The sequence below is a fragment of the Nomia melanderi genome, chromosome 14 (genome assembly GCF_051020985.1).
Source record: "Nomia melanderi isolate GNS246 chromosome 14, iyNomMela1, whole genome shotgun sequence".
Lineage (NCBI taxonomy): Eukaryota > Metazoa > Arthropoda > Insecta > Hymenoptera > Halictidae > Nomia > Nomia melanderi.
Window position 1 is genome coordinate 8,429,789 of NC_135012.1, and position 15,881 is coordinate 8,445,669.

Consider the following 15,881-nt stretch of genomic DNA (forward strand, 5'->3'; position numbering starts at 1 on the left):
TGCTGTATTTTGGAAGTGAAAACGTAAAAGAAAATTATGTAAAGATACATGATTTAATTATTTTACCCGTGATTATTATATATTTATGTTATATGGACGTATTCAAGAAAATAATGTTTTATTTTCAAAGCTTCAGAAATTTCTTATAAAATTTCGCATTATTTAGTTTTATACGTTCAAACTGGTCGAGCATGGGCTGTTTTCAAATATGAAAATGGACCACAATTTTTTAATTAAATATCAAGCCCTGAACAGTACTAAAGTTCACCGGAAGTTCCTCGACTCTTGAATTTGTCGATGAAAGGTTGTGTTCCCCTCACTTTCATTATTCACAAAACAATGGATCCACCAGCCACATATAATTTTATCTCCATTGAGATGTAATCTACGCGCTATCAGATCCAAACACTCGAAACAGGAAAAGACAAGAGAGAGGCACCATGTTCCAGCGCAAACGCCGGTCAGCCAAGAAGTTCGTCAAGTTCGAAGATAAATAACGTCGTTGTTCAAATAAACAGTTGCGTAATACCGATTCGTTGATTCAGTTGATAAGTCGTAGGAGCTGGTCGAGGTCGTTTTAACGGTCGATACACCGGCTCGTTCATGGATTCCTTAACTCAGTTGTATTGTTCGAGTCTATTTGACTCAACCACTTTCTCATTTTTCTAACATCATTTCCCTTGTTTCATCTTCTTCGAGTTAAACAGTTAACTGCGTTAGACGACTATACACTTCATTATTTGATTTCATTGCGAGCAATTATCCGAGATTTCTTTAATTAAATTCCACAATTAACAGGTTCCCATTTTTTCAAATAATTAAGCTCCCTATGAGTTGAAACATGTTGCCATGCACCGACTTCGGTTTCATGACATATAAATCATTCACAGGTCAATTAAATCCACTTTCTGCATATGTCGAAATGTCAGTGGTGAAACAATTGGATCAACTAGATCTTCACGTATTTTAAGTTCATCAAATTTTCTATTGTTCATTTTATAGAGTTAATCGCTTTGCTAGCAACGTCACACATTTGTGATGTCCGCATTACTATACTTTACGCAAAGAAAATGAAATTAATCCTATAGACATTGTTATTCAAAGTTACAAGATACAGCGTTATATTTAGGAGCTCAGTGACTCGTAGTTTCATTTTTTCAGTACATTGTTTAGAAGATTTATCGCATTCAATAGAATATTACAACTCAGTATGGTCTGTGTGCAGCAATGCTGTAAGTACTCAGTTCAGCACCTTCAAATCAGCATTAGAAATAACTAGCGTCACGAATTGCGAAGAATCGGTAGTACAGAATCTAAATCTCTGGTGCAGGTTCCATGGAACCTAGGAGTTAAAGCATCGCAACATGTTTTAACGAGTATAGCCCTGATGCATGCATCGCTACAAGCGATGGGTGTGAATCTCGCAAGGTTCCATTATACATGTTGCGCTCGAACAAAAAGTGACAAACGCTCGAACCCATCGCTTCTAGCGGTGCCTGAATCGCCGCATGTTTCAACGAGTATAGTAGTCTTTACGTCGATCCCTTCGTGCGCGGTCCGAACCAGGAAATTTTACGTTGCTGCCGCGGGGATTCCCTGGGACACCCGCGGTGCACTTGCCGGCATTAATATGGCCGCTGTAAATCTTGAAAGGTACTTGTCGCGCCACTAGACTGACCCGAGATCACCGGCATATGGTGTTCCCGAATATCATTCCGACGCACCTTGCCCTCGCCGTCGAATGCTCCGAAAAAATGCGGGCTACCTAATTGTCAATCTCCGACCCTCCGAAATTACTAAAATTTTATGTCAAATTCCTTTCCACCTGACCCTAAAAATTTTCGATGTGTCATAAACTGAATAATTAGAGGACGGGTTTGAAAGTGGATTATTGCCGTTTAATTTAGGAACGAACTGTTGCTGTAGTTTATGGATCTGAGAATTTTTAACAAGGTTTCCCTAATGGTTCCGCGGTAATTATTTGTTTATATTCGATCAATTTAGGTTTACGCGTGAGTCAACGCACTACAATCTTCATTGGAACAAGCAATATTGACCGCAGTTGAAGTATTAAATAAAATACATGGCATCTCTAAATTTTCCAGATCTACTAGTATATTTTTTAACACAACAAAATTTTATACAAATTACGGAAAATCATGAAATTTGTTGTATATACATATAATAATTACTGAACGATTTTATATAACACCCTGAAACTTCCAAAATTTGAATAAAAAGTTCATTTAGTGGAAATATTCGAGTGACGTAAGGAATGCGGTTCACATCCAAGATTCCAAGAGGAAGAACTGGACCACCCCTCGTTATAAGCTCGCCAGTGGACCCGAATGCGAGACGCGCATCAAGGCAGCGCCGGGATGGACGGTTTTCAGCTTGTCCCTCGGTATATCGAGTAACAGTTTTTTCCCCGTCGTTGAACGTCCGGCTGGTCATATCCGGATTTCAATCCGGGAAAACTGGAACTCTCGTTCGTTTGCCAAGTGGGTTAGATTGGGTCGGGTGAGGTTAGGTAATTATATACCTTCGGCCAGTCGCGTGGGTACGACACTAAAATTACTCACGAATTTCCAACTAACGAGCACTACCTTTGGCGCCACGGAGGTATCTCGTTTGTCTCCCGAGACAGATTTTCCGAAACCGCGGCATCGCCGCGACCCTTCCGCCCCGCGGAATGAAGATATTTTCGCCTAACAGATCGTTTAGCGACGCTTCAACACGGCACAACTTAGCTGAGACCCGTTCGCAGAAATTGATGTACCGCTCTCCGGCTCGTTGAAACACGTAACAAGCTGGATTTTTTGCTTGAACTTGCCGCCGCGGAATCGGCTGAGCATTTCCAAAATGTTTTTCACTCGTTTTGGAAGCTTCTCGGAAGGCTCGACATTAATCCGCGTTCATCGTGCTAGGACTTTTGGAATTCTTTTGGCAACTGAAATAAATAATCGCGAGGATCGCAGAGATTACCGAAATATTAACCCTTCGCACACGATATTTTCTGTTATAAATATTCATTGCTTTCTAATGAAATATCAATGTTTTTCGAAACTAGCCCGAAGAATAATGAATTGAGGGGTAGAAACATTTTATTTCTAAGGAATTATACTTCTGATAGTTATATTTTAATTCTAGTAATTATCTAAGTTATTGATACATTGTACCAAATTTAACATTGAATTTTGAATTTGATAATTCCATCGTGTTGAATCAAGTGTCCACTGACAGTCTCCTGTCGAATGCAAAGGGTTAGTGATATTATCAGAGTGAATTATCAAATCGTTTTGTATTTTCTTGTTTTTAGGAAATTAACTGTATATGTAGATATTTGAAATACAAAGTTTGAAGAAGGAAAAAAGGAAGTAGCGTACGTGTTAAGATTGATCAAAGTCCGCAAGAATTATTGATGTTTATGAAATCTAAAGTCCGTTGCATTGATGGATAAATTTGCTCTTACCCCTTCAAGTACCAAATGATCCACGCAAACGCTCGTCTATTTTGGTATCCCCTTTGTGAAATAATACCCTCGGTTAGCTAAACAATAAAGTAACATTTACGAGCGACGAATAGTAAGCCGAACAATAAACTGATTTCGCTAGACACGAAACATATCATAAGGCAAGAATTTAAAGCCCAATATTGCGGACACTTATTGTTCGAGTAATATTGAATTCGGAACTATGAATATCTCCAATGTAGCGTAATTTTAGAAGCTATTACTATCTGCAACAGCACTTACATTATGTTCGCACAAAAATGCCCCTTCTATTTTGTGGACATCCACTAAAACCATCAAGTGTAGTAACAATTTTATTACTGAATTCTCTATATAACACGTTTATTTATTAACCTACGTGACAAGCAGTGAATTCTAAACGCGCAAACTTGAACTAGAAACAAAAATGAAACAAAAGTTTAATATTAACAAGTACTTACCAGTATTTACAGGACAAAAGTAAATTTCTGTTATCATCCAACATTTCATCGAAGGAAAAAGATACCACAGAATATCCTCTATTTTGTCAGCTTTCCTACAAGACGTAACTGCTATTTTCAAACATTGTATAAATTTCAAAATTAATTTCACCAACACCTCCGAACGAATCGAGTCTCGCTGAGTCCATAAAACGCGAGGTTAATCCTTTGCACCCCAAAAATTTTGTAATAGAATTAATACATTTTAATAATACAATTTCTTTCTGTAACTTAATCAAATAAACCTGCTCATTTTAATATCTCACGTATCGATGCATTGTACCAAACGTAATATTCAATATCAAACTTTATAATTTCGCTGTATCAAATCAATTCTCGGCCAAAAGTTGCGTACGAAGTGTAAAAAGGGTTAACCGTTCACTTTCCGTTTCACCGAGAAAATTTCCACTGCGAGGTATTTCGACGAGTGCCGTTCCAATAATTAACAAAGACGGACACGTTTGACTCACTAATCGAACCGATTCTTCGTTCCGTCGTCAGCTTTCTTCGGCTCCCCTCTGAACGCATCTTCTTTTGTCTCGTGCGACGGGGAAGCGGCAAGTTTCGCGTGCGCCGCCGGAAAAGACGTCTCTCCCTCGCTGTCTTTCCTCGTGCTCTCTTTCCGACTCAACAAGTGGACCGATGTTTTCGGGACGGACAGGGAGCAGCCGTGTCCACCCACACTGGTTCCTCGTCGCGTCGCTACACGAGGAGAGTGGCGGGTTCTGCGGGCAAAAACGCTGGCCCTTCGCGCTAGGGGTTGCTTCCTGCGAGCCGTGTACGACGGGGAGAGTGCAGGGGAGGCCGAAACGCTCTCCGGTCCAACGTGCCGGCTCGAGGGGAGAGGAGAGACAGAGAGAGAACCCTCGCAGGGACTGAGAGGCCCGATTCTAGCGATGGATTCGAGATGCTTGTGGGTTTGGATCAGTGGACTGAGCAACTTGATGCAATTCTCTTATTCAGCAGCGATCGGATTTTACTCTATCAGTATTATATCTTCACTTCAACTACTATAATTTAAACGTTATATTTATATTATCTCATTTACATTCTCCTAATGTACATTATCTTTACCTTTATTGAATTTTAACACATTCTTGCCTGGGCACGAGTTAACTCGTGTTTTCACGTGCAAACGTTGTTGACCGATCACGAGTTAACTCGTATTTGCACTTGTATTAGTTATCTCAATTTTTAAAACGCAGGACAATATAAAATATTGTATACGAAAAATATTCAAAGTTATATAAAACATAGCCCAAAGTTTAATTTCAATACATTATGTATGAATAAATTATATTGAAGTTTATTTAGATTGTTTCACTTTTATATTTAAATATGGAATAACAACCGGTAACATCGGATGGCTTCTGCGTAAAATTGCTGGTTGACAGTGTGTTAATACATTGCGTACTGGTTAATTCTTAGAAAACTGGCTGGGGATTTTCAGTGAGATTTATATCACTATATGCAAGGTATTGAAATATCTTGTTGTTGTTTAGTAAATTTTAAACCAATAATCAGTTGTAATAAGATTAAATATTTTTTAAAATGGTGTGGTAGTTACGAGATTTCTCGTTTCTGGTACGCAATGTGTGAACATTTTCTGGAGCACCAAGAATTGCTTTCGTCAGAAAGTTACATTATATATCAAAGTCTAAAATAATGGAAAAGAAGAGAACTATAATTAAATAAACTACAATTAAAACTAAACTTATAACTGAATTAAATATTCAAATTACTTATTTATGACTATTGATTCTAAATATGAATAGAATTCAGAACATTAAGTGTTAATCATGCCTAAGTAATTATTATTAAGCATTTACCTTATCGCGATCATGATCCTTCCGTTACGCTATACGACGCTGCTATCAGCTTACGTTATTAAACATTTTTTATTCAACATCAGTCATTTTAGAAGAAGGTTGTCAGGTAGACTGTATCAGAAATTAATTACCATGTTAAGCAAGGCTCACATTATACGTTACACTATGTTATCATATATAACAGTTCTGAATCGTTTATGAAGATAATTATAAACTTCGAAAATGGTAATTCCAATATCCATTGCTAACTATATACCGATACGATGGTATATTACTTATAACGCATGCAAATCTTTAATCCAACTCGCTGTCAGATGAAGAACTTATCCGAGGCCCTCGATCGACGAGTGGTGTAAATTGAAGATTTTAAATAATAATTTCAGTGTGAATTAATGCGTTGAAATGTTTGTAACTTCAGGATAATACTTTTTGGACAGTTGCTTATTATCTAATGTACCGTGTCTTTAAAGTAAAACGCTTGTCTGTCTGTAGCTCGCAGAAATTCAAAGTCAAAGTGGAGTTAAAGAAACATTAATTGTCTCAATGATTAAATGGTTTATTAACTTGGAGGACTTCCTCGTGATTAATGTAATGGTCGTTGAAGAGATTTAAATGAACTCCAATATTCGAGAAAAAACTGTTAACGAATAAACTTTTTGCCTAACGAGTAATTTGCATTAACGCGAATGAAGTTCTTGTGATCAGTGTGTTAACTGCAGGATGCTCTATATCAACTTTCATTTTCTGAAAGAAACTTTTAGCACCTAGTATACAGTATTGATTGTGAAAAGATTTATGTACACCCTCGTTCTCCAGAAAACTATAAACGAACGGCACTTATAAAATTTAATTAAATATCCAGAATAATACCCATATCCCTTGTAATTTAATTAAATATTCTACCTACAAGTAATACGTAAAAGCTTCTTAACTGTTAATTAAATATCCTGTCCACAGATAACGTAAAAAATAAAACAAAATGTAAGCTATTATATTATCCTTTCCCAGATCAATTATCTGATCTAATATTTTCATATATTCAAGCGTAAATTATTTCCACAAAGATATCAGTATAAATACAATTCATCGATTCTAAAAGCTGCACAGATCATTGCACTGTTCTTACTTCAATTAACCGATACAAAAAACATACAGAATTCTAAATATACATGAAAACTCCAAACGCACTAAGAAAAACTCCCTGAATCGCAGAAAAAGCAAATCGAAACAAATTAAAAAGGTACATACATTACCCCATATATATTAAAGAAAAAGACTCTTAACAAACAATAGAAAAACACAATTACAACATTTCAATTTTAAAATAATCATACAATCATAAACTTCTCAACAACAGTGCTTGTACAGAAACTCGAGACTCTAGCGCCCATCGCTAGCCGCGCATCCGTAGCACAATAGTGGGGATGCGATGTAGCCGTCGGTGGGGGCAGGCATCGGCGGAAGGGGAGGGGTGGGGCGGCCGCCTCCCCTCGCGAAGCGTCAGTCTCGTCGCGTACCCCGTGCAGGAAGGATTTCGCGTGACTGCTCTTCGTCGTCTTTCCACGTTAATCGCATCAATCCTCCCAATCGATCTGGAATTCAGCCTACTTGAGCTCCGCGTTGCATCCGCATGAAACGGGAATCCAAATGAAACGAGCCCCACAGTGATCGACAGAGTGCAACGAGTGCTCGCGTGGACCCTAGTGCATCGTGAACAATCCTCGCTTCGATAGCTGCACCCGACATCTTTCTCCATAAGTGCAACGAATTCACTAACACACAATCTCGCCAGAAAAACAAGCAAGAAACAGGTGTCCCCGATTGAAAAAGGCGACGACGCCGCGTCGAATGGTGCGTGGAGGTGAATAGTGGCAACGCGATGCGTCCTCGTGGCACGCGGCGGCATCGGTGAACCCCGTGAAGCTCAACCCTTTGAAAGGAAAAACCAGTGCTCCGATAACTATACGCCCTGTGACCGCCTAACTTAGTTAAACTCGTTTTGTAGAAACTCCATCAGTGCGCGTTAAGCAATCGGTTCGATCCCCTAAGCTCGTCCCTTGATATGCTCCGGAAATTATTCGTTGGAAGGTGTTGGCACGTTCCACCGGATAGCTGAGAGAACCCATCCACCCCCTCTGACCCTTTCGCTGGCGTCACCGAACAACGCGTGGAGACACTGGCCGCCTAGCCGGACGATGAGAGCGATAAACAACGGTCTGCACCGAGGCGCGATCGTCAGCAAGATTTGATAGCGAACCACCTGGCCGGTCGACTCGGTGTCGTCTAACGGTAGCTGAACCGAGCGCGAAACCGTCATCATCCCCCTGTCCCCCTGCCCCCACCCTCCGCCCCTCCGCCGCCCCCCGGGTTTTCGGTCGGTGGCCGCGAGATGCAGTCGAACACGATACTGCGAGACGTCGCCAGCACGGAGAAGCTGATGGTGAACAACAACAATCTGAACAACAACGGGTCTCCGGGGGCGGACATTATGTTCCAGATGGAGGACGACGGGCTCACGCAGCTCGGAAGCGTCTTCCAGTCGGCGTACCAGTCGATCGTTGGTGGTGGTGCACAGGTAAGATTGGGGTTGATACTTGAATTGGGAGGTCGCGCGGAGGATGTTGACGAAGAGAGTTTCCGCTGTGAGTTATTCGAGGAGGGTTTCTCAGATGAGATTGAATAATATTGGAGAAGTTGAAAAATGTTAGGGGACGTTGATGGAGAGTATCTTGAGGAAGTTATTCGTTGAAAGAGCTTTCCAGGAGTAAAATTGGAAAATGGATTGTAGAAGGTATTGAAAAATTGTATAGATGTTGATGAAGAGTTTCTTTCTGTAAGTTTCGAAGAGGGACTCTAAGATTGTGTTTGAATAGTAAATTCGAGTTTTGGGAACTTGTACTGATTACGTTTACGAGCAGAGTATTTTGGAGGATTTCTTGTTTACAGAAAAGTGTTTGAAAATTGAAAGATAGATTGGCAGCAGTTTTAAAAATTGTATTGAGGATGCCTTTGAAAAGTATCTCTTGTGGAGATGTTCGTCGTCAGAGGGTTTCTGTTGGTCAGGGTCGCTACTGGTTCCGTCGTTCGAATAGGGGCTGGACCGGATGCACCAGTTGGAAACGAGTTCCTTTCAATCTCGGCCAGGGGTTTTCACGGTGCACAGGGTTTTCCTGTAAATCCGATTGTGCGTCGATTGAAAATAGAGGCACGTTTACGATTTTCTCCGCGCGGCCGACGGAGCGTGCCGAGCACGCCATCGGCCCACCGACGTCAGGGTTACGTCACGAGCATGGCCGTCGTCACGTGGGCGGGCACGACGGTCGTTCGCTTTTCTTTTACCTTTTTTTCCCCCTTTTCTTTTTCGTTTGTCGACACCCTACCCTCGCACTGCTTAGCCTGCATCGGAATTTTTTGATACCACGCGACTGGTTTCTGTACACCTCGCGCGTGTTACGGTTTGATTATACAATGTTACGATTGGTATTATCTTCTTTTTGGTTCTCGATGCAGCATTGGAAATAGAGGCCGTTTCGTTAAATTCTCGTCGACTCGGAATTACTGAGTTTTAAGCGAGCAGCGGAATTTATGTTTTAATATTGTAGGGTGGGAAATATATGAGCCACTTATTTGCCTAAGTAACGAACTTTACGAGATGAAAATTGAATGAATTTGTTGAGATTGTATACTTGAGGAACCAGCCAAGTGCTAGAGCATTAAAAAATTGACATTGGAAATTTTAACCTGCGAATAAGCATCAGCAATGAACATTTAGTCGTATTACACTTTGTTCGCTTTGAACGTTGAAGACCCTGTAACCGTACGATAATTTTTCTAAACATGCTTATTATCGTCCAACAATAACCTTATTACTGTGTAATCTTTAATATTTTAGAGCCTATTGTGTACAATCCTCGGGAACACTTTTCACCATCCAGCCGTACTGCACAACTTTCGCTTTTCTCTTCATGCGGCTGGTTTATGGCGTTAATTTCATTTACCGTGATAAATTTCGAAACGTATCCACTCCGATATACAGAATAATTGAAAGAGAATGTTAACAACAGTATAACAAAGCCATTGCATGAAATCTATTTCATTTAACTCTTCGTTCCAAACATTAATTCGCAGTTTCACTCTAAGATACCACCCGAAGGGGTGAAATTGTGCACAAAGAGTTAATCCATCGTGACCGATGACCTCTAAAACAATTAGAAACCTTTCATGTACACAATTGAATTCTAGATAAAAATCTTAAACACTCGAAAAGAAACAAACCAATGATCTCTTACTACTCAGATAACTTAATCTGTAATTCTCAACTTTCCTTTCCAAACACAAAAATTTCCCATTCCCAAAGTACAATCTTCTAGTTACAAGGATTGGACACTGCTCAAGTACTATTTCCCAGCCATAAAATTTGGACACTGGCAAGGTGCTAACTGCTAGCTACAAAATTTAGACACTGGTAAAATACTAACTTCCACTTATCAAAATTGAACACTAGCAAAGTACTACCTTCTACTTCCCAAAATTGAACACCAGTAAAAGCATTTCACAAAAAGCGAACACCCAAATACCCCACACAAACCGTCCGCATTCCCATCAACCAGAACCACCCCCTATAAACGTTCCCAGGCATATCGAGGCATTTCTCGTCGAATTTACGCGCTTCCGCTCCGATTATCTCTGCGAAGTCAGTTCACGTAATAAGGAGTATCAGAAACAGTCGTGGGGTGGAAACAGTGGATAGTAGCTGGGCGGGAGGGGGTGGACGTCTATTTCGACTCGTATGGCGGCAGTGACTCATCATCATCCCGGCATTGTTTCGTTAAATGGAATTTCTATCTAATTTAAATGCGGCTTAGCCAGAAATAATGCGATTATGCGTTAGCTTATTCTGTTTGTTAATCTCCTTTGCACACCATTGTCACCCTGACGGGCTCGCGCTGCAGAGAGAGAGAGAAAGAGAGTGAGGCAAAGTGACAGAGAGAACGGCCACGTTGTTCCGTGTACGCCTCCCCCTCGTCCCTCTCTTTCCCCCCTTCGCGTAGCTGCTACGCCGTTTTGTACGGCACTGTACATTATTTCGCTACAGTCGGGGCTCTCGCAGCCGCTAGATCCTCTCCGGCTTATGGACTGGTCGGTGCCGCGCAGCGGTTCTCCTTTTCCGCTCCGGGACTTTAATTTCCCCTTAATCGCGCGTTCCGGAAGTTTTCTCTCCCCCGTTCACCCATAAATCTCCCCGATTTTCCGTCTCGTTTTACCGACGGGAACGGCAAACAGCTCCCCGTCGCGACGCTTTTGCTTCTAGACAGGTTTTTTTTTTTTGAGAGGATCCAGGCCGCCGCATCGAAATTTCGTTCGTCTTCGATTGCGTAATTCGACGGTTCATCGCGGCGAGGTTATTCGCTCGCTAGTCGCTAATTGCGGCGCGGCACAAAAGAGGAGAGATCACAATGGGCCGGCGTCGGGAGACAACAGGTACCGAGGAGGACTACTTTGAGGCTCTACTCACCTGCGTGGCTACAGATCGGCAGCTGTCGATCCATTGTTTGACGAGATGCGAGGAGCTCGGTTGTCGCGGGAGGGAACGAGGATGCGCGAGGAATTGGAGCGGAGTTTGAACGATTCTTTTGGGACGTACAGGGTCTTTAATGCTTGAAGGTTGCTTAACGTTGGATTTACCGAGTGGCTAATACGATCAGTATGTAATCCCTGTAGAAGTTGTGGCGATAGATTTTTTTCGATTAGTTCGTATATCTGTTGTCAGTACCATAGTATTTCACGTGTTGATGATGATTCTTAAGTTTATTCTTGTCGTGGCTTGTAAATTGTTGGTTTGTAAAAAGTGGGAGGAACTGAAATGAAAATGAGAACTAGGAACGAGATTGTTTGAAATTGGAATGTATGCTTGAAAAATTGAAAAGATGATTAAATTAAGAAGAGTAATCAAAGGTGGTAAAAAGTGATGTCAGGAAAGATTCGATAAACGAAGTATTTTAGTAATGTATGAACAACCGAAATGTGAACGGTCGTCGAAGGCTTTGATATTTAAATATTTTGCATATATTTTGGAATTCGAGAACGGTAATTGAGAGTTGAAGTATTCAATGAACGAGGATATTAATGGAAATATTTTATCGGTTGAATGGGGCGTTCGTTTTCTTCGTTATAGGATTTTGTTAGAAATAAAACAGAAACTTTATTACATTTTTTGCTTAGAAATTCACGGTTTAGTGAACAGAAATCATTTACGAGCAAGCGTTGTTTCATAAGACCGCCGATGTTTATGCAAATTCGGAATCTTCAGGTTCACTTTATAAAAACCAGGATTAAAGGGAAATTTATTTCGTCTATTAAAGATTATAAGGTGTCTACATAATGTAAAAATTTTATTAGCTCAAAGTTACGGTTCTAATCCGGTTCGTGTAGAAGCATCACGATCCTTAATCTACCTATAAATTTATAATCTGTGCTTTTGCATGGAGGCAAGCGAAACTTTATTAAATCTCCCATTTGAATTCCACAGTTTAGTGAGCATAGGGCCATCTGTTTGTTTACACGTGAATTTTGCTGAATATATTTTTCAAAAATGAAAGATCCTCGAATCTGAACCTGAACTTACATATTTACCAATTAATATGCTCAACTAAAGAAACCTGCACATTTCATGTTTTCAAAAGTTCCACAAAACCATCGCCCCATTTTAAATCCAATAAAAACCTAAATATTAACTCAATTCCCTACTCCATCTCAGCCCACAAAGATTCCAAATTTTCCAAACAATTCCGATAAGCATCTGTCACCCAGACATCAAAATATCAATCCTTCACCCTCTTCATCGAGACTGGAACTACGTATCCGTTAAAATGACAGGTTCGATACATACTGTTCGATATGTGAACTTTTTTAGCACTCCATTTCAACCTTCAGATACGAACTCAATTTCGAGAAACGAACCTTGATGATTTTACAATCCTGAATTATAACATAATAGAAAACTGAGTTTCGAGATACGAACTTCGGATTTGAAGGAATTAATTCATAAATCTAAATTCCATTGTATCTTCATTTAAAAACTACAACCAGTAAATCAATAAACAAAATAAATTACTGAAATTTTTATAAACATTACATCTTAATGATATTAAACTCCTGGTAGTGTCAACTCCAATTGATTCTCGCGTTCCCTCAGAAAAACTCTTCCACCCCCCATTCGCGAGGATCCACGCTCAGATCCTCCCCAGCCGCGTCCCGCCGTCGAAAATCGTAGATCCCCTTACCTGCCTGCAACAATGAACGTACACGACGAGGATTTATCGACCAAACGGCGCGGGGCAATTTTTTCCCTATTTTTTTTATCCCCCACCGATCTCGATTTCGAGCGTCTGGCGAAACCAGTTTTCGATCGAGCCGTGGTAAGGCCAGCCATTTCCGGTCCGCGCTCCTCCCCCTTGAGGCCGCGGCTCATATCCGGTATGGCGGTCTCTCCTCTCTCGCAACGCTCTCGAAACGGTCGTGGCCGCTGCGCGAGCAGAGAAGCTTTTTTCCGGACTTTGTCGGGCGTAAAATCTTGGCCGAGTCATCGTCGACGCGAAAGAGGGGCCGAGACGGCGAAGAGGGCTGCGGGGGGAGCGAGCGAGAGAGAAAGAGGGTGACGGAGGCAGCGGCCACTTAAAAATACTACAACAAAAAGCGCGGAGGACCGCGTTCGTTATGAAAGCGTTATCTCTCTTTGGGCCGGACTTAATTAGCCGGCCGCGTGCGCTCGCGCGTTCATTTTTCCGCTAAAAACGAACTCGCAATTAAACGTTTAAATTAGCGACGAGTCGTAAGTGGCCCGGCGACATATTGCTGTTTCGTAACGCGCGGCCCCTGGTCGTGCGCTCGGTGTGTAATTTCGATCGCGTTTTGCTCCGCGATCCGAGCCGTATAAGGTCCATCCGACACCTCGACACGCGAGGGAGACATTGTAACTTTTTGATAACCGCCGCGAGCCCCCCGGCGGAACTGGCCCGGCCCGGCTCAGCCTGGTCCAGCGTTTCTCCCGTTAAACGCGACCGAACGCGGTCTCTTTCTCGCGGAGGACGGCGAGCGAGGAGGGGGCATACAGTTGCTGGCAAAAGTACTGCTAGATCACTTGATGGGCAGCTTGAGGAATTCGGCTAAAGTTGTCAGTTTTTCTCAGCTAATTTTCTGTTAGTTGTAATTCCTGATTTCTGATATTTTCGATCACTGATTTGGTGTTTGTTGATATGGTAACGTGTTATCGGACGGAACTGTAAAAGTGTAAATTAGAAAGACCCCTTTTGCCCGTGCCGTTCCGCTAGATAAGTCATTCCCCAACTGTGTGTGCTTAATTCTTGTTTGTGGGGTGTGGGAAAAGTGTTTGGAGAGTTGTAAATTGTTTCGTTTATGATTTAGAATTGGGTTTGCGTGATTACTATGCATTGAAGACTTTGCAGTGTCTTTTTTAGTGGTTTATTGTTAATATTAGCATTAGCTCTTCACTCTGTGGTTCCTTTAGATGATTTCATATAGCAAAATTATAATGTTTGGCGTTCGGTTTCGAAGTTCGTAGAATGCAATTATGCATGAAATATTGAAATGGAGTAATTTATAAAAATATCATTAATATGTTATTAGAAAATGATGAATATATCTAGCGAAAAAACTGTTGTGTTCAAGGAGTTAATTTTTAAAGTAACTTCGTTTAGTAATTTTGGATTGGGTCATAGCAAATGCTCTTTCTTATATATGCATAAATGCAATGTTTGCGTGATCCAATTTTCGTGGCCACCCTATGTATTGGAAGATTTCATTATCCTATTAATATTATCCCCCGGAAGGTGGATGATCTGGGACGGACACGGCAGATGAATGACGGGTGATTCTGACCCACAGTAGAATTTCCATTGTGCGGGGGTTTCAAGATAGAAATTTTGCATAAAACTTTTATGTATCCATTCAACTGCATATATTACATTTACATATAATTACATATATACATAATCGCATAAATAAATATGACAGTGGCTACAGCTGCATCAAACTGATCCCGCATTCACTGAAAAATTGTCAGTATCATTTTTTCTCGTACAAGAACGTTGCGAGTTTCATTTAGATTTAACGATTCATTCTTATTTTATCGTATTCATCGGTGCTTTGTAGCTTGCTTAAAGTGTATCATATGTAGAGTGCAAATGTCCATGCAAATGCGTAGTCATTATGTAATTCATTAAAAATCTTATTAGGTTACAAACGAAAATAAAAGAAATTTTAGTTTTTAATAATTCCTAAAATACCTACTTAAATACATTCCATAAAACTTTAATTAACATTACAATAAGAAGCTGAAAACAAAATATCGATTTTCAGACAACAGGTGCCCAACCAAAATCCCATTTTCACGCAGAACTTTACGAAACCCCGAGTTACATAAAGAACGTTCACCGGCGATGTCTGCTCACATTAAGTACACCGAAAAATGTGAACTCGTTAGCCCTCGAGAAAGTTTTCCTTCTCCTTCACCCATATTCAGATATCCACGCAAAATCCACGAGACCGTTCGTCTGGACCGAAAAACCGGCACCGTGTGTCACCGCGTTATTATACAGCGATCGTAGATTCATCCGATGATAAGAGGGATGGAGCACGCGAGGCCGATCGGAATTCCGAAAATTCGCGCGTCGCGCGGTTGATTTATCGATTTCGTCCGCGTGGCTCGATTTCACGCTCGGGCAAGAGTCTCGAGTCGCGGTGTCTCGGGCGTGTTCGGCAAAAAGCTCGAAAACGAAACTGGTTGCGGCAATAAAGTGGCACTTGTCGGCCAATTCGACGATAGGGGAAAGAAAAAACAATCAGCTTCGAGACCGGAGCCAGGTCGCCGTCCCATTTATATCAATTCTATTCATTGCCGCTTTTAACCTAGCCCTCGCGTCTCCCAGCGGTTCTCATTCGCGATCTAATTCGGTGTAACCGTCATCCGCGAAACTGATCGAGGGGCTGCGAGAGGAAGACTGAAAGGGGTTGCTGAAGCTGTAGACCCGAAACTGGTCCTCG

At 41.1% G+C, this 15,881-nt stretch overlaps 1 protein-coding gene across 4 annotated transcripts in view; it reads left to right on the plus strand.

Moving 5' to 3' along the window:
* The window catches only part of LOC116433762 (protein daughterless), a 212,385-nt gene that overhangs the window by 63,778 nt on the left and 132,726 nt on the right, over positions 1-15,881 (plus strand). Inside the window, exon 1 of one of the 4 annotated variants that reach the window (XM_076373745.1) lies at positions 7,331-8,394. The exons of the other annotated variants lie outside the window; for them this stretch is intronic. Coding sequence (XP_076229860.1) covers positions 8,209-8,394 — 186 coding nt within the window. The 5' untranslated portion in view covers positions 7,331-8,208. Of the gene's footprint in view, positions 1-7,330; positions 8,395-15,881 lie in introns of those variants that run through there. 4 annotated transcript variants of the gene reach the window in all.